The sequence below is a fragment of the Sinocyclocheilus grahami genome, unplaced genomic scaffold, assembly GCF_001515645.1.
Source record: "Sinocyclocheilus grahami isolate Dianchi unplaced genomic scaffold, SAMN03320097.WGS_v1.1 scaffold160.1, whole genome shotgun sequence".
In the NCBI taxonomy this organism is placed as follows: domain Eukaryota; kingdom Metazoa; phylum Chordata; class Actinopteri; order Cypriniformes; family Cyprinidae; genus Sinocyclocheilus; species Sinocyclocheilus grahami.
This window is the reverse complement of record NW_015505339.1, coordinates 2,092,242-2,118,790: the sequence shown is the minus strand read 5'-3', so window position 1 is coordinate 2,118,790 and position 26,549 is coordinate 2,092,242. Positions and strand designations below refer to the sequence as shown.

The following is a 26,549-nucleotide window of genomic DNA, read 5'->3' as shown; positions in this document are numbered from 1 at the left end:
GACTTATATCTCGCAATTCTGACTTTATATCTCGCAAGTCTGACTATAACTCGCAACTGCGAGTTTATATCGCACAATTCTGTGAAAAAAAGTCAGAATTGTGAGATAAAAAGTCGCAATTACTTTTTACAATTTTTTTATTCAGTGGCGGAAACGGCCTTCCATATGGGCAATCAAATCAATCGACGTATTAAAATTTAAGTCCCGCCCCCTTTTCATATTGAATGTGTCGTTTAATTTATAAATTCATCATTATACTATCAAAATAAATGGGTTTTGAATGATAATTCGCGTTGATTTTAAAGGTGAAAAGTGTCATTTATTCGACCTCTAGATTTGTCTGTGTAAGTGCAATCTTTTTTTTTTTAAGACAAGAAAACGTCATGGTAATTCATTGGTAAAACTGTGTATTTCGGGTGACTTTTAAACATGATTTGAAATGTGTATACATATCTCTCTCATTCAGTATCTACACCGCCTCCACATTTGAAAAAAAAAATCAATGTTTTTGGAGGCAAAAGTCGAAAACAGGATGCACTGATGCTCCACCTGTGGCTCTCTCTCGTCCCTCTCCACCAACACTTCAATACTCTGTCCCACAGTTCCAAGAATGGGAAAATCAGAGAGCCAAATGGATATCATGGAGAAAAGCACTAAACCGAGGAAGCATCGCTGGACTGTAGTGGAGATCGGACTGTCTGTCACTGTGCTTCTGATGAGCTGCGCTCTGGCTGGACTCATAGTGCTCTACACTTCAGCTCTGAGAGGTGGGCATTTCTGCTGCAGATCAGGAGTCTTTTGAATGCTATTCTTTCAATCCCCCCATAAGACACCAGTGTTGGGGGTAACGCATTACAAGTAACGCGAGTTACGTAATCAGATTACTTTTTCAAGTAACTAGTAAAGTAACGCATGAATTTTTAATTTACAAGAGAATATCGGAAGTAACGCAAGTTACTTTTTTTTTTCAATTTATTGATTGACAGCTCTGGTGTTGCCATGGTGACGGAAATCAGACGATGTTAGAATATGTATTAATTCATCTCACACAAAAAAAAAAACTGATTCAGTATTCCTCAAAATGAATAAAAATAATGCAACTCGGAATATGACGCAAACCTGCAATAATTAAATGTTAAACAACACAAATATGCTTTATGTATTTAATCCCATTCTATTTGCTTCTGACCTTCAATGATCCAGTTCAACCGTACTAATAAGCACAAATTACTCTAGACAAACATTTGTGTCTTTTTTTATTGCTGAAGTGTGTTTAAATGTCTTCTTCTGCATTCTACTGTACGGACGTAAATGTACTTTCCCTTCAGCCTGAGGCTTATTCATTTCACTTTTGGTGTGAAAAGGCTTTTATATTTGCCAAAAATATAACTTTTTTATTTTAAATACAAACAAGCAAGCCCTGTCCAGATTTAAAAAGTAACGCAAAAGTAACGTAACGCATTACTTTCCATAAAAAGTAACCAAGTAACGCAATTAGTTACTTTTTTATGGAGTAACGCAACATTGTAATGCATTGCTTTTAAAAGTAACTTTCCCCAACACTGAAAGACACAAACATGTTCAAGATCTTTGTAATACATTAAGAAATAACTTGCATTTAATTGCATTTATTTATAGCCCACGTGGTGCAGCTTGTGCAACCTTTCTTAGAAGTCTCTAGAAAACCAGATTTTTTTTAATTAATATTAATTAATTAATATACTTTATATATATATAATATAAATATAGTTATTTAAGTTCAATACATCTGTAAAATATTTTAATATTTATAAAATAGTTTAATTATTTCTTAGTGTGTAATTGTATTTACAATTTTTAATTATATTTAAATAGAATATTAATAAATAATTAATATTAGTATTCAAAATAAAATAATGATGAAATATTTTATTTATTCAGAATTAAAGTGTATAGAGTTATCATAAAATGATATCTCATATCTTTGCACATGCATTTAAAATATTTAAAACAAAATTACCCACAAGAATCATCTGATGTATCAAAAGGTTCTCACTGAACACATATTTGATTATAAGCTCTTGTATTTTCCTCTGTATTTCAGAGCGTTTTAACATAAATGAATCTTCAAAAGGTACAGTATGCTGTGAAGTTGTTCATATCACAGTTTGGCATATTTGATCCACATCGTTCATTTCATTCTGATGCCTTTTCATTTAGTTTTTCATCTTTTTGAGTTTTGTACAATCACTCCATATTCTGTACAATATCATATCACTGCACATACATTATATAGTGCATATATATTACACAAATGCACTATTAGCAATTCAAACCAACCAGTGTCATGTTTACAAAATGTGCCTGTTTTGATGGATAAGAGAAAGATATAAGACAACATTGTTTCAATAAACTGCATTATATTATTCCAGTTTTCCCGCGTTAAACTGAAGCTATAAGCTCTCGTGTGCAATTTGAGTGGATTATGTCACATGGTCCCAGCCCTGTTTGAGTCAGATATTAACCTCATGTATGTCGTTTATCTCACCACATCGCAACAGGGCTGAAATATCGATCAAACGCTGACAGCAATGTCTGTACAACCCCACAGTGTGTCACTGCCGGTAAGAACACATGTCTGAGAGCTTGCATAATACACCACCTCAAAACGTCAGCTGAAACGTCTCGATCTGAATCTGATTTGTTTTTCAACGACACAGCGGCCCGACTGCTCCAGAACATGGACCCCAGCGTGGAGCCGTGCCAGAACTTCTATCAGTACGCCTGCGGAGGCTGGATAGAGCGTCACGTCATTCCCGAAACCAGCTCACTTCACAGCGTATTCAATATCCTGAGAGACGAGCTGGAGATCGTACTCAAGGGTCAGTAACCACCATGAGTATTATGGGTTTGTGTAGATTTCTTTTAAACATTGTTATCCGGCTGGTGCTTATTCATTATCGCACAGGAGTTCTGGAGATGGAAAATAAGGACGACAGAGAGGCCTTCAAGAAAGCCAAAACGCTCTACAGCTCATGCATGAATGAGAGTGAGTAAACAATACTGTCATCTACTTGTACTCTATTATATTGCTGATGTTATGAGTTACCATTACAATGGTGTAGGATTCACTTTTCTTCTAAATTTCTTCTAAATGTCACACATAATTACAAAGAAATGGCGAGGGACACTGAATTAAACATGACATTGGTAAGTAGAAAGACTGAGACAGCTTATAGTATGCAAGTATAGTATTGATCGATTTGATCGAGTTTCATGACATTCTCAAAATTCTACATTTGTACATGTTTGTATATTTTTCCTATAAACTTTGAAAATATTAAATTTTTACGTAAAATCAAAGAGTTTTATATTGCATTCTCATTTTTGATTCTGCTACAACTTGGCAATGCTTCCAAAAGTTCAACTTTTAATTTTTTTCAAATGTAAAAATAATATAATAAAGTATAATGTTACACAAAGCTGATTACTGGAGCTGATAACTAACATTAAAACTAATATTTAATGCATTATTAATGAACAATTATTTAATTATATAAATTATTTAATATACTTATATAAGTGCTTATTAATTATATTTATTTATTCAGAATTTCATTAACATTTATGTTAAATATAAATTTAATATTAATGAATTATATAAAATTCTGACTTGTTTCATGATATGAAAATGTTTTAATATTTATTAAATATTTTATTTTGTCATTAGTGTGCAATTATAATTGAATTTTAAATTATATTTAAAATGAATATTAGTGAATTATACAAAATAATTAATTAATAGTAGTATTAATAGCAGTATTGATAGTACATCGCAACTAAACAAACTATTATTTAATTAGTATTAAAACACATTTTTGTTAACTGAAATCAAGCTGAAATGAACTACATTATTAATATCAGATGAAAAACAAGCGCAAGTTGAAGCACTAAAATTAGTAACTGAAAAAAACAACTAAACTTGAACTAAAATTTAAACAAACAAAAAAAAAAAGAAACTTGAATAGTAATATTTAAAAAACAAACACACACGATTACTAAAAATGACAAAAGAGCATAACAATGAAAATAAACTGAAATTATAAAAGCGAGTTAAATATATTAATACAACTGTAATAAATAAATATTCATAGATTATTATCGAATACTTTACTGAAAATGAAGGTCACCTACTAATTTTCCGTTTCGCTCTATATGTGCACAAATCCAACTTAGTCCCGTCTCTCTGTTTCCCCCTGCAGCTCTGATCGAGCAGCGTGACTCGCGGCCTCTCCTCAGGCTCATTGACAGTATCGGCGACTGGCCCGTGGCCTCTGGGGCCTGGAACAGCACAGCAGGTACTGGAGATAGCAGCGGTCCTCTCTAATTCACTCTCACAGAGAATGGCAGCATCTTGGGCTTATCTAAATGGGATAAATGCAATCGCTCCAGCCGTGCTGTCGCTGGGTGTTGATAAGGAGCTAGACTGATGGAAAAGTCCAGTGGTTTGACAGAGCGGTGGCCATCCCGCTCATCTGTCATGTGTAGGGGGAGACAGATCCGCGTCGAGGAGGGTGAGAGGATAAGAGAGCCACCCACTGTGTGATGATTGGCACTGTGGCTCATTATAGACCCTGCGAGAGAGCAGAATAATTAAACAGAATAGAAGAACAGTGCTGAAATATAATCTACATATGCACTAGACATACACCTAACTGATTTATGTGACTGATTTTAGCAACGAACAGGTAATAATTCTGGTTGTGGTGCCATTGGAGACCTTTAACCATAAAACCTATCTATTGGTATACGTCTTACTATGTAAACAAAAGGCCGTTTTGATTTCATGGGTAATTTATAATAAGAGTTTCTTCTCAGAATTTTGAATAAAAAACAAAAATTAACCACTCATGATATGCAATGCTCTTATTTTGCATCATCTGTGCTTATTAAAGTCAACCAAGCAGCATATACGCAACCCATTTGACTTCTGTAATGTAATGCGTTTCTGGGTGAAACAGGATATTCAACAAGAAAAACGTAAGATCTGATTTTATCCATTGGGAATTAGTTGGATCATTATGTGGCAATGTCAATTCAGAGTAAACTATAAACTAAAGACTCTGAAACATGTTTCATCTGTTTCGATGTATTTTCTGCTTAGAAAGTTGATGAAGGACATATCAAGTGGACTGTCCTTTTCAGTGAAATGAGCAAAAAATGCATTTGTTCTATCATTTTTTATTTTATTTGTAAAGAAATGACGTTGGGCAAGCCTACTTATCAATTTCATTGCATTACCATAAGGCTTATGAGAGCATATATTTTTGCTTCTTTGGTAAAAATCCCAGCAGATCTGCAGTTTGGTGAGCAGTTAGTGCCCGTCTGGCACTAACCAACATGCATGTTTAAAGTCACTTAAAGGGTTTTTAAAAAATTATAATTTTGTACTGTTCTCTGAGGTCCGCTTATAATGTTATCAAGATTTTTACATCGTAATTTAGAAGTAATAAGCTTTTTTCTGTCCTGTTTTAAACACACATATCAGACGATCTGTAATAACAGAAAAAAGCAATAGTAGCTAATAAACCAGTAATAAAAACAGTTACTCACTTGTGCTGCGACATTACTGCTAGTTTCAATCTTTTTGAAAATCCCGCGTCAAATTGTGTCTTGTTTGTAAACGAATCCGTGGTCATGACCCCTTTAAATCACCTTTGTTCCCCATTCTGATGCTCGGTTTGAACTTCAGCAGATTGTCTTGACCATCTAAATGCATTAAGTTGCTGCCATGTGATTGGCTTGCATTAACAAGCAGCATTAACAAGCAGTCGAAAAGGTGTACCTATAAAGTGGCTGGTGAGTTTGAATATTGCCTTAAAAAGCAAACAGACATGGACTAAAAACCACAAACTGCATTTTATTTTTAAAAGTTGACCATTTCTAATTTGACATGGTATCTTATATGGTATCTTATATGGTATCTTAGATACTGTGATATATGCAGAAAAAGCAGTGCCCGGTCAAATATGTCCATTTAGCGCATATACAGTACATAGAAAACCCCCCCACTATTTTGAATCAGTAATATTGAGCTTCCAGTTCATTATTAAAAGAAAAACAGAACATATTAAACAAGTATCTGTGCAGAGTTTTTTAGGATATATATTGCCTCAAAGCGAACAGACATGGACAAAAAACACAAAACTTTGATCTCACAGAGCAAGTGTGGAGACTGGAGGATACCCTGGCTGTTCTGAATGCACGGTACAATAAGAAGGCTGTGTTTGAGATGTTTGTGTGGCCTGATGATCGCGACTCCAGCCGCTACATTATTCATGTAAGTTATTGAATATACTGTATAGTTTACTCTTATGTATGAACAACAAAACACCATAGTATTTTAATATTTTGGGACATGTATGATGGTAATTCCATGTTTTCTGGACATTTAGCTAACAGGGAACATTAACAGAACTGTGGCTAATATTTTGGCAGAGTTGTTGAACAAATGTCGTCCAATAACATTAATAGAATGTTCAAAGTTATCTGGCCTTTAAAGGCATAATTCACCCAAAAATGAAAATCCTGTCATTAATTACTCACCCTCATGTTGTTCCAAACAAGACCTTTGTTCATCTTCAAACACAAATGAACATATTTTTGATGAAATCCAAGAGCTTTCTGACCCTGCATAGACAGCAATGTAACTACCACGTTCAAGGCCCAGAAAGGTAGTAAGGACATCGTTAAAATAGTCCATGTGACATCAGGGGTTCAAACTTAATTTTACGAAGCTACGGGAATACGTTTTGTGTGCAAAGAAAACAAAACAAAAAAATGTATTTAACAATTTCTTCTCTTCTGTGTCAGTTTTCGACGCACATTCACTTCTGTGTCAGTTTTCGAAGTTGACCATTTCTAATTTGACATGGTATCTTATATGGTATCTTATATGGTATCTTAGATACTGTGATATATGCAGAAAAAGCAGTGCCCGGTCAAATATGTCCATTTAGCGCATATACAGTACATAGAAAACCCCCCCACTATTTTGAATCAGTAATATTGAGCTTCCAGTTCATTATTAAAAGAAAAACAGAACATATTAAACAAGTATCTGTGCAGAGTTTTTTAGGATATATATTGCCTCAAAGCGAACAGACATGGACAAAAAACACAAAACTTTGATCTCACAGAGCAAGTGTGGAGACTGGAGGATACCCTGGCTGTTCTGAATGCACGGTACAATAAGAAGGCTGTGTTTGAGATGTTTGTGTGGCCTGATGATCGCGACTCCAGCCGCTACATTATTCATGTAAGTTATTGAATATACTGTATAGTTTACTCTTATGTATGAACAACAAAACACCATAGTATTTTAATATTTTGGGACATGTATGATGGTAATTCCATGTTTTCTGGACATTTAGCTAACAGGGAACATTAACAGAACTGTGGCTAATATTTTGGCAGAGTTGTTGAACAAATGTCGTCCAATAACATTAATAGAATGTTCAAAGTTATCTGGCCTTTAAAGGCATAATTCACCCAAAAATGAAAATCCTGTCATTAATTACTCACCCTCATGTTGTTCCAAACAAGACCTTTGTTCATCTTCAAACACAAATGAACATATTTTTGATGAAATCCGAGAGCTTTCTGACCCTCCATAGACAGCAATGTAACTACCACGTTCAAGGCCCAGAAAGGTAGTAAGGACATCGTTAAAATAGTCCATGTGACATCAGTGGTTCAAACTTAATTTTACGAAGCTACGGGAATACGTTTTGTGTGCAAAGAAAACAAAACAAAAAAATTTATTTAACAATTTCTTCTCTTCTGTGTCAGTTTTCGACGCACATTCACTACAGTACCATGATGCATGCACCTGGTGCTGCTGATGATGCAGGAGCTGGCGTTCTGATGTTGAGCCCGGAAGCACTGCGCCTTGTTTACAAGCAGAAGAAGTTTACTGTACATAAAACAGTCAGCGTAAACATGTCTGAAGATTTTGACAGAGAGGATGACTTGCAATTTTTTGCCCAGCCTTACTCGGACCCAAAAGAGAATAAATTGTTGAATAAAGTAGTTATTTTTGTTTTCTTTGTGCACAAAAAGTATTCTCGTAGCTTCATAAAATTACAGTTGGAACCACTGATGTCATATTGACTATTTTAAAGGGGTCATAGGATGCCCATTTTCCACAAGTTGATTCTTTAGGGTCTTAATGAAATGTCTGTAACATAGTTTGGTTAAAATTTCTCAATGGTAGGGTAAAAAACACCTTTTTTACCCTGTCAAAAACAGCTTTTTTCCGAGCAATAGTGATGCGCGGATGGCGGTTATATCCGCGGGCGCTGTGGATAATCCGCGGATCGGGTGGGTCGGGTAATAAAAAAATGCATTCTGATTATTTGCGGGTGGGTCGCGGGTGGATAAAATAAATCCTTAATGATGCAAGTATTAACTACATTTTCTAAATTATGAATGTGTTTTAAATAGGCTACAGAAATTTAATAAACTGTAAATTAACATTAAAAGTTATTCAACAAAACATTATTTAGTCAAAAGCTGTAAGGGATTTTCTCTGTCTTTTGTTGTTTGATTAACATTAATAAAAGACGGCACAGCTTTATTAGGCTGCTGTCACAAGACCTATTTCACGGATCCAATACTGATACCCATGCGTTTTATTTTGCCACTGTTTACATTAACTTAAGACAAAACCGACAGTACTTTCTCAATTTGGTACTCACATGTGACTGTGAGCGCACGCGCCTCTGGAGAGCGAGAGTACCGAATGGCTTAAATAGACGTGAAAATAATAAGCTCTAGATGTGTCGATGTGAAGCGAAAGTCAAAGAGAGAAGACGCCGGTACAGCTGAATTACCTAAGCTGTTTTCATCTGATGATTTGTGTGGATTTATTTACTCATCTAACCTACACGCTATATTGAATAAAGGTTTTGCAGTAATTTCCCTCATTTTAAAGTCGAAAGCTGCGGGAATGAGTAATGCGATGTATGCGCAATCCCGCAACGAAATTCAGGATCTGATTAAACATAATTCTATTATACAGAGACTTGTGAAATAGATTTTCATGACTTTTCAAAAACTTTTTGAGTTTATTTATTTTTACAAAACTTTCTAGGCCTGGAAATTGCTGTTCAATGACTTTTCCAGGTTTTTCATGACCGTACGAACCCTAATGTGATGATTGGGTGCGGTTATCTAAATCAGACAAAAATACAGGTGCGGGCGGTTGGCGGGTGGATAATTTATTTGAAGCTGCGGATTCGAGTGATGTTTTAGCTCATCCGCGCATGACTACCGAGCAAGCCATTTTTGTAGCATTTTCCTTTAAATGTTAATGAGCTCTGCTGACCCCGCCCCTCTCTTCCGAGCTGCTCTCAGAGAGACTGTTTACTTTAGCTGCATTCATCGTGAAACTTGCTAATTAGCACATTATTAGGAAAGGCGATTTGCAAAGATTCATTACAAAACATTATACTCACTTCTTCTGTAGATGAAGCTGGATCACGAATGATTAGCGCGAACATAGACGCATTTAGGCAGATCGGGGAAGCATTCCCTTCAGAAACAAACATAATCTACTGCGTCTTCAGCGGCTCAGATGTCGGGAGTAAATGACGACTGCTATGTTCATTATTACATCCAACAACAAAACACCTCAATCACTTAGGAGTCATTCTTGTCTACATCTGCTTCAGCGGTGAAACAATGGTGGACTGATGACAGCTCACTCAGGGCGGGTCTAAGGTAAGACGCCAGTCCAGTCTGTGCTGAAACGCTACTGTCAATCAAACTATCGTGGGAGGGGCCTGTTTTTGTGAGGTCACACAGACAGGCATCTGAGATCGGCTCGATTTGAGAAAGGGGAAAACATTTAACACGATAAAAAAAAACACCAGGTGGATTTTTATCATTATAGGGTGGTTGTGTACACATATTTATGTTCAAACAACTTGTAAAAGTGCATGTAGCATCCTATGACCCCTTTAACAATGTCCTTACTACCTTTCTGGGCCTTGAACATGTCAGTTGCATTGCTGTCTACGCAGGGTCAGAAAGCTCTCGGATTTCATAAAAAATATCTTAATTTGTGTTCTGAAGATGAACAACATGAGGGACAGTAGTTAATGACAGAATTTTCATTTTTGGGTGAACTATCCCTTTAATAATGTTCTCAAGAACGTTACACATAAACGTAATTTATACATAGTTTTTTTTATGTTTTAGTTGACATTCTTTTAACATTTTTTGTAACCGCAGTACTTGTAGTTGTACTAAAAATTGTAGTTACGTAATCCATTACATTACACATTTTAGGTAATGGAATCAGACTACTTTTTGATTACTTTTAGATTACTAAATTACACAACGTTTGTAGAACATATTTTTGTTAGCTGGGTATGGTAGTACCATGGTAATAAGTAAGTAATACCATGTTTTTTTTTTTGACGTTTATGGTAAGACTATACACTTTTTGAATCTGCACAATACCAAGTTGATGTTATGAGTTGTCAGTTTGATTGGTTTTAGTGGCACATCACCGTTAAAACACACAGAATTCACTGCAATTCATTTGACCTAATAGCACCAGATTAAAGTACCATTTCAGCATGAGCTAATAAAACACAATTTGATTTTTCGACGGTTTAAAGCAGCACTATGTAACTTTTTCTTTGTTCAAAATTTGCTAAATGTATATAATGAGCGAGTACATGGTTTTTAATGATGAGACCTTTTTTGTAATCAGGCTCTCAAAAAGTATATAAAAATTTGGATATAGATTTATCGGCCAACATATCGGTTATCGGCTTTCAAAAATAAAGAATTATCGGTTATTGGTATCGGCCAAAATTTTCATATCGGTGCATCCCTAAATAAGTACTTATATTTGGACTATTGTCGCCTGGTCGGGTCTTCACCGCTGCGGAGTAACACATACCTGCGTTAATCGCCATAGACATAAACTTAGAGAAGTAGCTCCGGTTGGAATGTTCTTCCGCGGGATGTGTGCAGTTCTGTTTATTAACCGCTAGAGCGCCAAAAGTTACATAGTGCTGCTTTAATTATGAATGTTGCACTATTGGATGATCTCATGCATACCGTATAATACAAGCGATTCAGATAACAAACTGATTTAGTCATTAAACTACATTGGTTTGTTGTCACAGGTTGACCAGCCAGCACTAGGAATGCCTTCAAGAGATTATTACCTCAGTGATGGGAATTATAAGAAGGTACATTGTGTCCTTTTTCGAGATGCATTCTGTCGCTCAATGCAATTGTTATAATAATCAGCAACTCCCTGGTCATGTATCTCTGGTCAGGTGCGCAAGGCCTACCTTGAGTTCATGGTCTCCATAGCAAGGATTGCACGAGAAGACAGGAACCTGACCCAAGATGAAGAACGTGTGAGGGAGGACATGACTCGAGTGTTGGAGCTGGAGACAGACATTGCAAACGTGAGTTGAACTGATGGTAAAACACAACAGCCAGAATGTTAGTGATTCTGTAAATGTCACTAGAGTGTCTGCTCTGTGCTTCAACAGGCTACCTCACCTGCAGAAGAGCGCAATGACATCACCGTCCTCTACAACAAAATGACACTGAGAGAAGTGCAGCAAGCTTTCAACCTCAATGTAAGTACGGCATTTATTTGGTAAAAAATACAGCAAAAACAACAATATTGTGAAATATTATTTTAATTTAAAGTAACTGTTTTCTATTTGAATATATGTTCAAATGTAATTTATTCCTGTGATGCAAAGCTGAATTTTCAGCATCATTACTCCAGTCTTCAGTGTCACATGATCCTTCAGAAATCATTCTAATATGCTGATTCGCTGCTCAACAAACATTTCTGATTATTATCAATGTTGAAAACAGTTGTGCTGCTTCATATGTTTGTGGAAACCATGATACATTTATTTCAGGATTTGTTGATGAGTAGAAAGTTCAGAGGAACAGCATTTATGTGAAATAGAAATATTTTCTAATTGTCATTAGTCATTTTTGATCAATTTAATGTATCCGTGCTAAATAAAATCTATGGCTGTTAAAGGGGTCATATGATGCTTTTTTAAAGATCGTTATTTTGTGTATTTGGTGTAACAGAATATGTTGACATGCTTTAATGTTCAAAAAACACATTATTTTTCAAATACTGTACATTATTGTAGGTCCTCTATGTCCCGCCTCTCTCAAACGCTTCGTTTTCTACAAAGTCCCTCCTTGCGACAAGCGCAGTCTGCTCTGATTGGCCAGCTGACCCAGTGCATTGTGATTGGCCGTCTTAACTTTGATAAAGAATATCTCTTTGGTTTTGAGACTTTAGTCTTTGCAACTTCAGGGATCTTATCTATGCACAATCAGCTTGTAACACTCCAAAGAGAAAGGAAAACTTGAAATCGCATCATATGACCCCTTTAATAGAACAAAATAATGGTGATTCATGTCACGATTTCCTACCAGGCTTTAGAGACCAGAGTGAAAAAGTAACAATGTTCAAATTCAGTCATAATATTATAGTCATGCTTTTTAATGTTTATTTTTCGTAGCATTTTCTCTCATTGTTTCCCTTGTTTGAACAAGGATGTTGATCTAAGAAAACATCCTACTTGTTCAAATGATGGTCACTGAATGTTGAAATAAGATTGTGTGTTTCTTTTGTCAGTTTTTTAGAGTTCACATGCTTGTTTTGTATCTCTTTCTGAAATTTCAGGGCTTTAACTGGACGCGCTACATCCAGGGTATCATGTCCAGCGTGTCAGTCACGGTGCAACCAGATGAACCCATAGTTGTGTACTGCTCACCATACCTGGAGAAGCTCAGTGATGTTCTTTCCAAACACAGTCACAGGTGATGCTTTACATTCACAGCTGACTGACTCATGAAAAATTCTTCATTGTCATGTCAATTATGCTGATCCAGAAGAAATAAATATTGCCTGGAGGTTACTCTTTCAGAGCTCAGAAGTTTTAGTTATGTTCACTGAAGTCATCTGTGCTTCTTTGAAAATTGCTGTATAAGAAATAAAAGGAGACAAATGTTGACACGCAGTAAGAATTCAGAGATATACAATGAATGTGGATAGCATAGCATAGAGAATTTTATATTGAATAAATGTTTGAGTATTATATTGAGATTCAAGTTGCATGTATTTGAACACAGTTTAAGACTTATTAAAGAGATTTCTTTCCTACACTTTTAATATGCATTCACATATATGCATTTGGAAGATGCTTTTATTCAAAGCAGCTTATATTGCATTCAAGCTATTGTAGCATTCATTAACTTTTCAAATTTTTTTTTAATTTTTTTATTATTTGAAGTACTTGTGCTCTGTGTTTTTGTCATGATATTTTCATCTAGTATTTCCTTTTTTTTTTTTTTTTTGGCATTGTCTATGTCTAGGAGATACAACTGACCTACTAAAAAAAGATCTAATTTATTATTTTCCATTAATGTACATTTTAGATTTATGTATTTGGCAGATGCTTTTATCTAAGCATTGCATCCTTACATTGCATTCAAGCTATAGTGTTTATTAAAATTTTAAATTAGTTTTTATAATTTTAGTTTGAACTTTAATTTCTTAATAATTTTGTGTTATTCTGTCATTTTTTATTTCAGTTTTATTTTTAGTACTATATCTTAAAATGATCAGTTATTTGCCAAGGCAACATATTTTAAATTTCATTTAGTGTAAGTACGTTCATCTAATATTACATTTTTATTAATTTTCCTTCCTAAACTTTAATATATATGAAGATACTTTTATCCAAAGCAACTTACATTGCATTCAAGCTATTATAGTTTTTATTAAAATGTTAAAGTCATTTTAATTTACATTTTTCATTTTAGTTTAAGTTTTAGTAATTGTGTTTATTTATTTCTGTTGTTTTTTTTATGTTTTTATTATATTTCTATTTAGCTTTAAATCATTTTTATTTCAGTTTTTGTTTGAATAATTGGTTAAACTTAGACTTAGTATCATTTCAAATTGTAACTTTTTTCATATACTATTTATATTTATTTCAGTTAACATTTTTAGAGTTGTAGTTTTATTTTTTGGTTAACAATAACACTTTTTCAGTAATCTGTGACAAAAACCTAAAAAAGGTGTCCATAAAAAAATAAATAATGGAATATAAATCAATTCTAATATGAAATGGTCTGCACATGTGATCCCCGCAGGACTCTGCAGAACTATCTGGCGTGGATGCTCATCATGGAGAGGGTCAGCAGTATGAGTCGGCGCTTCAAAGATGTGAGAGCGCACTACAGAAAGGTCAGTCTCGCTCTGAACACAAACAGAGGACAGCTCTCGTGGCATTTAACACCGCTCTCAAAACTCTTTTGGTGATCCACTACTGTTTTAGTCCACTAGGCTACATAACACAGGGGCTCTCAACCTTGTTTTGGACCCATTGTCTTGGTTGTGTTGTGTGTGTTCTCTCAGGCTTTGCATGGCACTACGGTAGAGGAGGCAAGGTGGAGAGACTGTGTCCGTTATGTCCAGGGAAACATGGAGAACGCCGTCGGGGCCCTGTACGTCCGCGAAACCTTCTCTGGAAACAGCAAACGCATGGTAAAAGCAAAAACACACACCAGCAGACATAACAGGAACATCCTCCTGCATTGCTTTACATAACAGCTATTATCAGATCGACATGGATTGTTTAGACTGTTCTGATGATGGTTTCAGTGATTTGACAGAAAGTCGTCTCAGTTTGTTAAGTCAGGATGAATGATTTTATATACACTACCAGTCAAAAGTTTTTGAACAGTAAGATTTTTATTCTTCTGCTCACCAAGCCTGCATTTATTTGATCCAAAGTACAGCCAAAACAGTCCAATTCTGAAATATTTTTACTATTTAAAAACTGTTTTCTATTTGAATATATGTTAAAATGTAATTTATTCCTGTGATTTCAAAGCTGAATTTTTAGCATCATTACTCCAGTCACATGTAAATCATTCTAATATTCTGATTTGCTGCTCAAAAAACATTTATTATTATGTTGAAAACAGCTGAGTAGAATTTTTTTCAGGATTCTTTGATGAATAGAAAGTTAAGAACAGCGTTTATCTGAAATAGAAATCTTTTGTAACATAAATGTCACTTTTGATCAATTTAAAACATCCTTGCTAAATAAAAGTATCGATTTCTATTAATTTTTCTTTTCTAAAAAAAAAAAAATATATATTTACTGACTCCAAGCTTTTGAATGTTATAGTGTATAATGTTAAAAAATCTTTTTATTTCAGATAAATGCTGATCTTTGGATCTTTCTATTCAACCAAGAATCCTGAAATACAAATGTAATCAGCTGTTTTAAATATTGATAATAATATAAAAAAATGTTTATCAGCATATAAGAATGATTTCTGAAGGATCATGTGACACTGAAGTACTGATGCTGAAAATTCAGCTTTGAATCACAGGAATAAATTACATTTTAAAATATATTCAAATAGAAAGCAGTTATTTAAAATAGTAAAAATATTTCACAATATTACTGCTTTTGCGGTATTTTGTATCAAATAAATGCAGGCTTGGTGAGCAGAAAATAATTCTTTAAAAATATAAAAAATCTTACTGTTACTAAAACTTTTGACTAGTAGTGCATCTCTGCATTTTACATATAGCTGTATGTGGCTTTATATAGTTTTTCTAGAACAGTCAAATAGTTCAACAATCAAAAAGACAAAATGGACCTTATTTATGCTCTTAATTCTGGTCTTATTGTGAATGATTTATCTTTCTTCATCATATTCCATCAAAACGACTTTCCTTTTCAGCAGATGTAACATCGGCCTCCTGAAAAATCATAATTTATTCCCTTATCCTATAGTAAATCATTAGAACTATTAATCGATTAATTGCATGATATACCAACTAACTCTCCAATAAGTGAACAGCTATTTCGGCTATTTGATAAATGGTATGAAAAGGGTTGTTGACTTTTAATGTGTCTCTGCACTGCTGTTCAGGTGCGTGACCTGATCAGAAAGATTCAGGAAGCTTATGTGGAAACACTGGAAGAACTGAGCTGGATGGATGAACAGTCCAAGGAGAAGGCCAGAGAGAAGGTGAGATGCTATTCATTGCCACAACTCCTAATGAAGAGCTTTTATTTCTGGAGTTTAACCCCTATTTCCATACTTTTTTGACCTAAAATATTTACTTGAAGTATCCTCTAAAATTTTAAGTTAATATTTTAATCATTTAAAATTCATATTTTCATGGTTCTCTGATGTTTTTAAAACCCAGTGGTGAATATAAGACATTTTAGATTTTTATTTTGATATAATTATTTACTGAAATAAAGTAATTATTTATAACATTTTTTTTTTTTTAGGATTTTACTTGAAGTACCCTCTGAAATTTTAAGATATTTGAATACTTTATATTCATATTTTCATGGTTCATGACATGCAGTTAAACATATATATATATATATATATGTGTGTGTGTGTGTGTGTGTGTGTGTGTGTGTGTGTGTGTAAAATTTCATTCCTGCTTTATTCTTTAGTAAACAATAAGGTTAATTAATTTATCATTTTAATTATATATAATTCCAAGTTAACAATAATAAAATATTCACAATTAATGTTGTTATGCATTTTATGTATACTAATTTTATCTTCTTTTATTGTCATTATAAACTGGGTTTCATCTTTAAGCTTATTTTGAATTAATTAAGGCATTTTTATTTGTTATTATTATTATTATTTGCATATACTATCCTACAGTCTGAGTTGTTCTCACTTTCTAAACCCCTGTTTTTCATTATGTTTTCCTTGTTTTGCAGGCTATGGCGATATCGGAACAGATCGGTTATCCCGACCACATCCTTGAGGAGGAAAATAAGAAATTGGACGAGGAATACACACACGTATGGAAACTCAGAGAACCCTGACCTCTAAAGAAATTAGCATCCAAACCAGCTAATATCTCATTCACATAAATTCAAGAATGATGGCAGCTCAGACAGAAATACATCCATGTGAGATTATCTGTCTCTCTCTGTTTGCTCACAGCTGAATTTCAGTGAGGAGAACTACTTTGAGAACATCCTGGAAAACCTGGCAGCTTCAGCCCAGAAAGTTCATAAGAAGCTGAGGGAGCCTGTGGATCCTGACATGTACGAAACATTAATAAATAAATGCAAGAAAGACCCTTTTTTTCTCTCGTGACCCGTCACTGTGTCAAGTTTTTCTCTCTGTCTCTGTTTTAGGTGGATTATTGGTGCGGCTGTGGTCAACGCTTTCTATTCACACAACAGAAACCAGATTGGTAAGATCATAGACATATAGTCAGAAAAAATATTCCATTGTATAATATAATATAGCGTATAATATGATATATAATAATACATTAATAATAAATGTAAAAATTAAATAAATAACAAAAATTAAAATGTGTTTAACTCTCATAACAGAAACCAGATTGGCAAGTTCACAGCCATATACAGTAAGGAATAATATTCTATTTTATAATATAGCAAACAAGCAAGTAATAATACATTAAAAAAATTAATAATTAAAAAAAATAAAAACGCATTGTACTTGCACAACAGAAACCAGACTGGTAAATTCACAGCCATATAGTTAGAAATTATTTTATATTATATAATATAGAATAATAAATTAAAAATAAATGTAAAACTTAATAAATTAAATAAAAAAGCATTGTACTTGCACAACAGAAAGCAGACTGGAAAATACATAACCATATATTCAGAAATAATATAATATAATATAATGTATAGAATAATAAATTAAAAATACATTAAAAATGTAATAAATTAAAAACATTTTAAGCATTGTACTTGCACAACAGAAACCAGACTGGTAAATTCATAACCATATAGTCAGATAATATAATATAATATAATATAATATGATATGATATGATATGATATGATATGATATGATATATAGAATAATAAATTAAAAATACATTAAAACATTTAATAAATTAATTTTTTAAAGCATTGTACTAGCACAGCAGAAACCAGAAACTAAATTCATAGCCATATAGTAAGAAATAATATTATATTTTTTAATATATTATATTCTATATTTTACAATATAAATTATTTTCTTTAATCGATTTACCACAAATGGACAATGTAGTCCAAAAAACATTGCACATTTACTTGATCATTCAGACTTCATTTATCATTAAAAAACAACAAAATTCCTAAACAAACACCTTTACAGCTCCACTTGAGAAAACTAGTCTATCTACAGTTCCAGCAGCTAGACCAGCACAGACCGGTCTAGTCCAGCACTGAGATTCACGGTTGAGTAAACAGATCTTTCCAGCAGTGGAGGCCACAACCGCACACTAAAATAAGCAGCGTTGTCCAAATGTGGGTCTTCTGTGAAGTATTTGCTCTGGTCAGATTTCTCCTAAGCTGTTGAGGGCTCTCAGTATAAATGCTTTCTCAGCCCATTGGCATAATGGCTCTAATGCCTGTAGTGCTTTCCCCTTGTAGATTAAACAAAGCTAGTTTCAGGCTCCACTGCCCACAAAGCTTGTGTTTCCAGAGATGGGCTGTGGACGCTGAGCGCACGCTATTCAGGCTGTGTTAATACAGAGATTACAAAAGCCAAGTGATTATGCAGATTTTCAGCGGGAGAAATTTCCACATAATTACTCTTAGATTGCTCATTTTAATGTTCCTGGACAATCTGGGAAAGACTTCAAGCTGAATTGCCATTTGAGAGACAAGAGTGGCAGCTGTAACTGCTATAGCTGGAGGACGCTACACAGCAGAGACCTTTCTGTCCTTCTAGTATACACCATTACCATCACATTACTGAGCGTTTCTTCAAGTATGGGCGCTTCGGGTCTTGTGGAGACTCTTTAAAAGCACTTTTCACACTTTTAGTATCTACCCTAGTAAAAAAAAAGTAATATATTTATTTCAGTCAAATCTATTAACATATTTACTGACATTTCGCTCGAGACTTATTTGGAGTACTACCTGTGCACAATGCACGTTTCTTAATATCAAGCCTAAAATGTGTTTTAATGTCACTATTGATTAGGATTTTATGATCTCTGAATAATATCAGTCTTTAAATGCAAGATGTTTAAAGAGTGCCTGAAGTACACTTGCAATAGTTCCACTTTAGCACAATGAAATGTACTTCAGTTTATCTTTAGTTGGACTTCAGCACTACTTCCGCACAATTAAAATGCATTAAGCACAAAATTAGTTTCCAATTTTGCAGACTTTTAAGTATACCAGTTTAGTGTACTAATAGTACAATAATGCAGGGTATTTTTATTATGTATATAGATATATACTTAGCACAAAATAAATGTATTACAAATACATTTTAGTATATTTATTTTTCGCTAGGGTAATATGTCCACTAACATGATGCCCACTAACTTTTGACATTTCTGAACTGTTGCTTTTTAGTGATATTTACCTTGATTTTTTCAGTTTTCGCATATATCTCATACATCACATTGTTGACATTGCTTTCTTATGGGTAAATAAGCACAGCTGTTACATTTTGAAAATAACATTTTTACGTGCAAAATGTTTTTTTACACAGATATTGAAATATAAAACTATATTTAAAAAAAATCTGAACATATGCATGTGTATATAAAGCATACATATATAAATATATATATTAAATTCATTATATAATATATATATGCATGGCTATAAAAACTGTCATACTTTTTTTAACCTCAATCTAGTCTTTACCAACACAGTTTTAATGTGACCTTCAGAAACATTCTAAGAAAAAGCTGAAATCTGATCATTTTGATACAAAATCGGACATAAAAGTGTCTAAAGTTAACACTCTGTTACTATTCAAAGGAGTTGCTTTCTCACGTGACTCGATTAGGATCTCGAAAACGCATTTCCTGGTCAATTACCCAGGCATTATGCTGAATTTCATCTCTTTCTATGCATCCATCTTTCTTTCAGTGTTTCCTGCTGGCATCCTCCAGCCTCCGTTCTTCAGTGAAAAACAGCTGCAAGCTCTAAACTTTGGTGGAATTGGCATGGTTATAGGACATGAAATCACTCATGGATTTGATGATCACGGTAATATGCATCTCATCTGATGGATTGTACCAATTATCAGTTAGCTGTGGATGAATAAACAATGTGGATTTGTTGATAATCCTGTTTTATGTGTGATGCATTAAACTCTGTGCTAAAGGAGGGGTTTTAAATATCACGGATAAATTGTTCTCCACTGGACCAAACCACAGCGCAAAAGAGCAACCGCAACGCTTGTCTGTTTAAAATATGACCGTGTTCCAAAAAATGAAATATTTATTTTCACAGGCCGTAATTTTGACAAGGATGGGAACATGTACAACTGGTGGAGCAACTACTCTGCCGAGCGCTTTGAGGATCAATCTAAATGCATGGTGGAACAGTACGGCAAATTCAGCTGGAAACTCGCAGGAGGCCAAAATGTAAGTTGAACTTCACTTAGAAGGATGGAAAGAATCTGTAAATGAACAAATAACAAATACATGGTTTATACTCGCAGTACTTGTAGTATGTGCATGCTTTGGGTCCGATCTAAGCATTTCCACTGCCCTAAAAAAAACAAAAAAAACTTAAATGAGATCTCAGTTGGTTCTTCAAGGCTGCAAAAACATTAAATGCAGAGTAAATGGACACTTTTGCGGATGTAAAAAATTGTAAACAGAATTAAATATAGAAACAAACATTAAAAGTAAAAAAATGAATGTAATGCAATTTTCTAGCCACAAAAATGAATGAATTTTAAAACAAGATAGAAATGTTTACATTTACATTAGGAGGTTTAATTTGTACAAATATTGAAAATGAATCCAGTTATATAGTAAAGTCATTTTCGCTTACTCTTCTGGCATTTTTTTGCTAAATCTATAGATTTTTGTGTAAATAAGGTAATGTATACACTTCATTCTCTGCTTCTTTTAAGGATGTTTAAATATTTTTTCTGACTTTTATAAGATATGCCAGCAATGTCTCAAACAACATCAAAGTCCGTCTTTTCTTCCAAAACCTTTATTATCCATCTGTAATATAATTCACTGTAAAAAAATAAAAATCTTACTTGGTATTTTTGTCTCGTTTTCTAGTTTAAATGTCTAAACATTTAATCTAAAAAATATTGTTATTTATTTATTTTTTACCAAAAATTAAGCTACTTTACTTGAAAAGCAAAATGACTCAAGATATTAAGAATGTATCTAAATTTTGTTAGTTTTTGCTTAAGAAGAATATCTGCCAGTGGGGTAAGAAACATAATCTCAATTCAAAGGGAAAACAAGACATAAGCAAAAAGGAATTCTTGAAAGACCAAATTTGTACCCACTAAATATTTTATTGGATTTTAAAACTCAAAATTATTATGTAAACTACTATTTAAAAGTTTGGTGTCTGTAAGATTTTTTAAATGATTTTAAAAGTCACTTATGCTCAACAAGGCTCCATTTATATGATTTCTAAAACAGTAATATTGTAAAAAAAACAAATTAAAATAACATTTCTATTTGAATATATTTAAAAATGTAATTTATTCCTGTGAAGCAAAGCAGAATTTTCAGCATCATTACTCCAGTCTTCAGTGTCACATGATGCTTTAGAAATCATTCTAATAAGGTGATTTGTGGCTCAAGAAACATTTCTTATTATCAATGTTGAAAACAGTAAACAGTGTGACAAACTGAAAACTGTGATCTTTTTTTTCAGGATTCTTTGATGACTATAAAGTTCAAAAGAACAGCATTTCATTAAATACAAATATTTTGTAACATTATAAATCTCATTACTGTCAATGCAACCTTGCTGAATAAAAGTATTAATTTCTTTAAAAAATTATTATTATATTATACATATGTATCTTATACATATATGAAGCAACTTTATATATTTTACTGTATTTTCATATACTTCATATATTTTAATATACTTCATGTTTACAGGTTTCTTGCATCTTTTCTGATTATTTAAAACATTTTCAAGCAAAACATTTAAAAAAATGCCACTTCAAAAGTGTCTCAGGAGAACTGAACTCACACATCCACTAAAACGCACCAAAATACCAGCTGATTCAAATACATTGAGCAAAAATGATAAAGAAAAGTGAAAATAACTTTTTCTTTAATGCAAAGACATTCAGACATTTTTAAGTGTGACTTAAAGAGTTAGTTTACTCAAAAGTGAAAATTCTGTCATTAATTACTCACCTTCATGTCGTTCCAAACCCGTCAGACCTTCATTCATCTTCGGAAAACAAATTAAAGGGGTCATATGTTGCGATTTCAATTTTTCCTTTCTCTTTGGAGTGTTACAAGCTCTTGGTGCATAAAGAAGATCTGTAAAGTTACAAAGACTAAAGTCTCAAATCCAAAGAGATATTCTTTATAAAAGTTAAGAGTCAACCACACCTACCTAAAACGGCTCGTTCTAACACGCCCCCAACATATCTACCTCACTATGTGGGAATATTTGCATAATGCCACCCAAATGTTCACGCAAAGAAAGAAGGCGTAACTTTAATTCTCACTGTAGTATTGTTGTTGCCGCTGCCGCCATTTAGTGAAGACGCTGTGTGCTTTGTTGTGAAAGCGAAACTACTTTGTTTGGTCTTCCAAAAGAGGACGATATCCGCTTCGTCATGCCTAGAGCTGATCCGTGCTGGTCGCTGAGGAAATACATCAACTTAGTGCTGTGGATCGCCGGATCAGCTTTCACCGTGGACGAAGCGGAATCCAGCCTGGGGTCGTCACATGTGGTTGCCGCTCCTTCGTCGGATCCGCCGGGCATGCCGTTCTCGACCCCGCCGCCTCTGCTCACTCTAGCCCGGCCTCAGTTCACGCTAAGGTCACGCTAGGCCGGCGCCGCCTCCATAGAGGAGAAACAATAATGTACAGTATGTGGAAAATAATGTGTTTTTTTTACTTTAAACCGCATTAACACATTTCATTACACCAAATACACAAAATAATGTTCTTTTTAGCAGCATCATATGACCCCTTTAAGATATTTTTGATGAAATCCAAGAGCTTTCTGACCCTCCTAGAGAGCAAGGTTACTACCATGTTCAATGCACAGAAACATTGTAAGGTTCATCTGTAAGGTCCAACATCAGTGGTTCAACTGTAATTTTATGAAGCTACGAGAATACTTTTTGTGCGCAAAGAAGACTAAAATAATGTGCATCGTGGTACTCTCGATAATGGCGGAGGACTGTCCTGGAAGAGAAGAAATCGTTGAATTAAGTCATTATTTTTGTTTTCCTCGCGCACAAGAAGTATTTTTGTAGCTTCATAACATTACGGTTGAACCACTGATGTCACATGGACTATTTTAACAATGTCCTGACTACCTTTCTGGGCCTTGAACGAGTCAGTTGCGTTGGGTCAGAAAGCTCTCGGATTTCATCAAAAATGTCTTAATTTGTGTTCTGAAGATGAAGGAAGGTCTTATGGGTTTGGAACGACATGAGGGTGAGTAATTAATGAGTGAATATCCCTTTAAGTACCAAATATTTTTTAGGACAGCTGTAGATGTTTTAGAGATGAATAGTGTCATGTTTGTTTGTTTGTTCTTAACAGGGTTCTGGGGTCCCTCCAGAACTTTGAGGCCTTTTCTGAAGCATTTCATTGCGCACGAGGAGCTCCTATGAACCCCGAAGAGAAATGTCGAGTGTGGTAACCTGCCGCTGGAGATACAGGAGTCTGTGTATATTTTACAAACTAGGCAACGGTTAGGAGAGCTTGGATCAATATTATGATCATATTATGTTGTTCTGTGGCGGCTGCCTGGCTGTTAGTCTGAAATGACAGACACGACCAAGGTGTGCGACACCTACATGTGTGACTGCATAGATGTCTACTGTGAACTTTCAAATGCGCACATATAACCAACGAGTGCAGGCGTCGTGAACGTGCACAGTGAGGGTGTTGTTTTTCTGAAAAAGAGGCATGCTTTTTCATTGTCTGTTTAAGAGACTTTTAAGCAAGATTTCGTCCTGTTTGCCTGTTTACAGGTTTCTTGTGACACATGACTAATTTTGGCATCGGAAAACACGTGTAAACGAAAGAGTTTCATTGTAACGACAGGTCTTATTGACATCAGATTATTTTTTCCAGATTATGTAAACGGATAAATCCCCTCGGTTGGCTTTCGATTCTGTCGGCTCTCCAAGAAGATATCCGTTGCGCTTGAGCGGTCCCAAAATTAGTCAACAACTGAAGGCTTGGAAGCCGATAGAGATTGTGGTTTGAATAGAAACCAGTCAAGGCATAATGTTTGATTTCATAATAAGCAGCCTTGAAATATTTAGAAAATGGCATAGGAAATAATTTGTTCTTTTCTAAAGCATGCAGCGGAGAGAGGCAAAAGCTGGAGTCCTGTTGAGCACCGGTTTCCCAACAAAATCCTAATGTATGTGCTCTCTACACTATGTTTCACTGAAGAATCTTTAAAAGCGAGGGCTTAGCGTTACATAAACGGGCCCATGTTGACAATTACCTGACAACCTTAAGACTGTTAAAACCATATCGCTTCAAGCTTCGTGTGTATTTGTCCATAAATAGCTCTGATTCATGGCTGCCTTGCAATTACGCTACAGACTTCTGTTAAAGCCAGCAGATAATGGCAGGAAGCTGCTGCAATATGGGAATGAAAAAGGTACAAAGGGTCACTCAGACTATTTGTTTGTTTCATACAAGCTGTTCGTTCTGCCAGGGAACATTTCCATGCATTGCTATTGTTAAGACAATGTTTTAGCATGTTTAGGGGCAAGAGCATAAAAAGCATCATTGCACCATTAAGAACATAAGATTTTTTTTATCAGATCAAGACCATTTTCTGCAGCAACAGATTTTGTAACAAATTTTTCATCATACATTAGTTTAGTTTTAATACTTTACAACTGTTTTGCTTGCTTATGGTCAATGGTGTCAATGTTCATGTGACATAACTCTGCTGGAAAAAAAAGAGGTTATACCAAGTTAAAGTGATTACATTTTTTATTTTTTTTTAAGATTTTGTTTTTTTTACTGGTCTACAGACTCTAACCAGCTTGGTCAAGATGGGCTACCAGGTCAAAGTTCAGCTGATGAACCATCTAGAGTAGCTTGAACCCTCTATAAAAACACCAAATGATTGACTTTCCAGCAGGGAACATGCGATTTTGTTCATAAATGTGACATGTAACACCAAAAAGTTTAGGGTTAGGTTTTTAGAACAGTTTTTAGTAGCTGGTTTGTTGCTGGTTTACCAACTCCAACCAATTTGGCCAGGTCAAAAAGTGACTAAGTTTGTTTTTTTGAACATGGTAGGTTTGTTACTGGTCTACCAGCTCTAACCAGCTTGGAAAAGACAGTTTACCAGGTTAAAGTCCAGCTGATGAACTATCTAGAGTAGCTTAAACCATTTTTTGCTTATATGGTCATTGGTGGAAATGTTCACATTACATAACCTGATGAAAAGAAAAGGAAGGAAAGAAAGAAAGAAAGAAATATATACCAATTCAACTCATACTTATACCAATTCAAAGTGATCAAGTTGGCTTTTTGAACATGGTAGCTGGTTTGTTACTGGTGTACTGACTTTAACCAGCAGCCAAGATGGTCTACCAGGTCAAAGTCCAGCTGAGTAACCATCTAGAGTAGCTTGAATCCTTTATAAAAAACAACAGCTGATGAGAATGTGTAAATTTGTTCATAAATGTGGCATGCAACACCAGAAAGTTTACATTTAAGTTTTTAGAACCTGGTAGCTGGTTTGTTACTGGTCTACCAACTGGAAAGTCCAGCTGATGAACCATCTAGACTAGCTTAAACCATTTTTTAATTATAGGTGGAAATATTTACATTACTTGCTGAAAAGGAAACCTGCTGAAAAGGAAAAACAATAAAAAAAAATAGGTTATACCAAGCTGAAGTGGTCAAAGTTCAGCTGATGAGCCACCTAGACTAGCATGAACCAACTCTAAACTCACATAAACCATGATTTTCCAGCAGAGAATATGTGATTTTGTACATAGCGGTGCCATAAAACACCAAACACCAAGAGGATTCGTTAGGCAAAGGTCTCGCTCAAGGATCTGTTAGCTAGCATCATATCTCGTGATTTCATAAATTGGTCTGAGATTGCAGGCTAATGGGGCGGCAGGGGTTCATGTGTTAGCTGGAGCGTAGCAGACGAAACGACAGCCAGCAGTTGTCTCTTAAATGGACACTTTAGGGGAGGCGGCCCTCTCATCAGAGATCCAGTCAAGGCCGGTGACTGTTATTTTTCGTCTTGATTAAGCAGTAATGACAGCAGAGCTAAAGAGCCGAACAGGACGGAAGAAAAATGATTGGAGATGATGGAAAAGATCAAACGGACGTCAGGCAGCCACTGTAGGAGAAGAAATGGATTGTCGAGTTCTCAGAAAGCTTAGCGGAGTCAAAATTGGCTTGCCTTGGGTTATTGATTATGACTGTTATCTCTCATGACAGAGACTTTGATCATTTGAATGTTCATATCTGCCTT

The 26,549-nt window shown here is 34.6% G+C and overlaps 1 protein-coding gene across 1 annotated transcript; it reads left to right on the top strand.

Annotated features, from left to right (window-relative positions):
- The first annotated feature begins 532 nt into the window (after positions 1 to 532).
- LOC107592889 (membrane metallo-endopeptidase-like 1) lies at positions 533 to 25,146 on the top strand. The gene is made up of 20 exons (XM_016282466.1): positions 533 to 767; positions 2,084 to 2,113; positions 2,541 to 2,603; positions 2,700 to 2,861; positions 2,948 to 3,028; positions 4,242 to 4,337; positions 6,201 to 6,319; positions 11,184 to 11,249; positions 11,340 to 11,474; positions 11,562 to 11,651; positions 12,734 to 12,870; positions 14,209 to 14,302; positions 14,474 to 14,602; positions 16,009 to 16,107; positions 16,830 to 16,913; positions 17,059 to 17,162; positions 17,256 to 17,314; positions 19,983 to 20,102; positions 20,349 to 20,482; positions 25,081 to 25,146. The coding sequence occupies exons 1-20, from the start codon at positions 611 to 613 to the stop codon at positions 25,144 to 25,146; spliced, it is 2,025 nt and encodes a 674-aa protein (XP_016137952.1). The 5' UTR covers positions 533 to 610.
- The last annotated feature ends 1,403 nt before the right edge of the window (positions 25,147 to 26,549 follow it).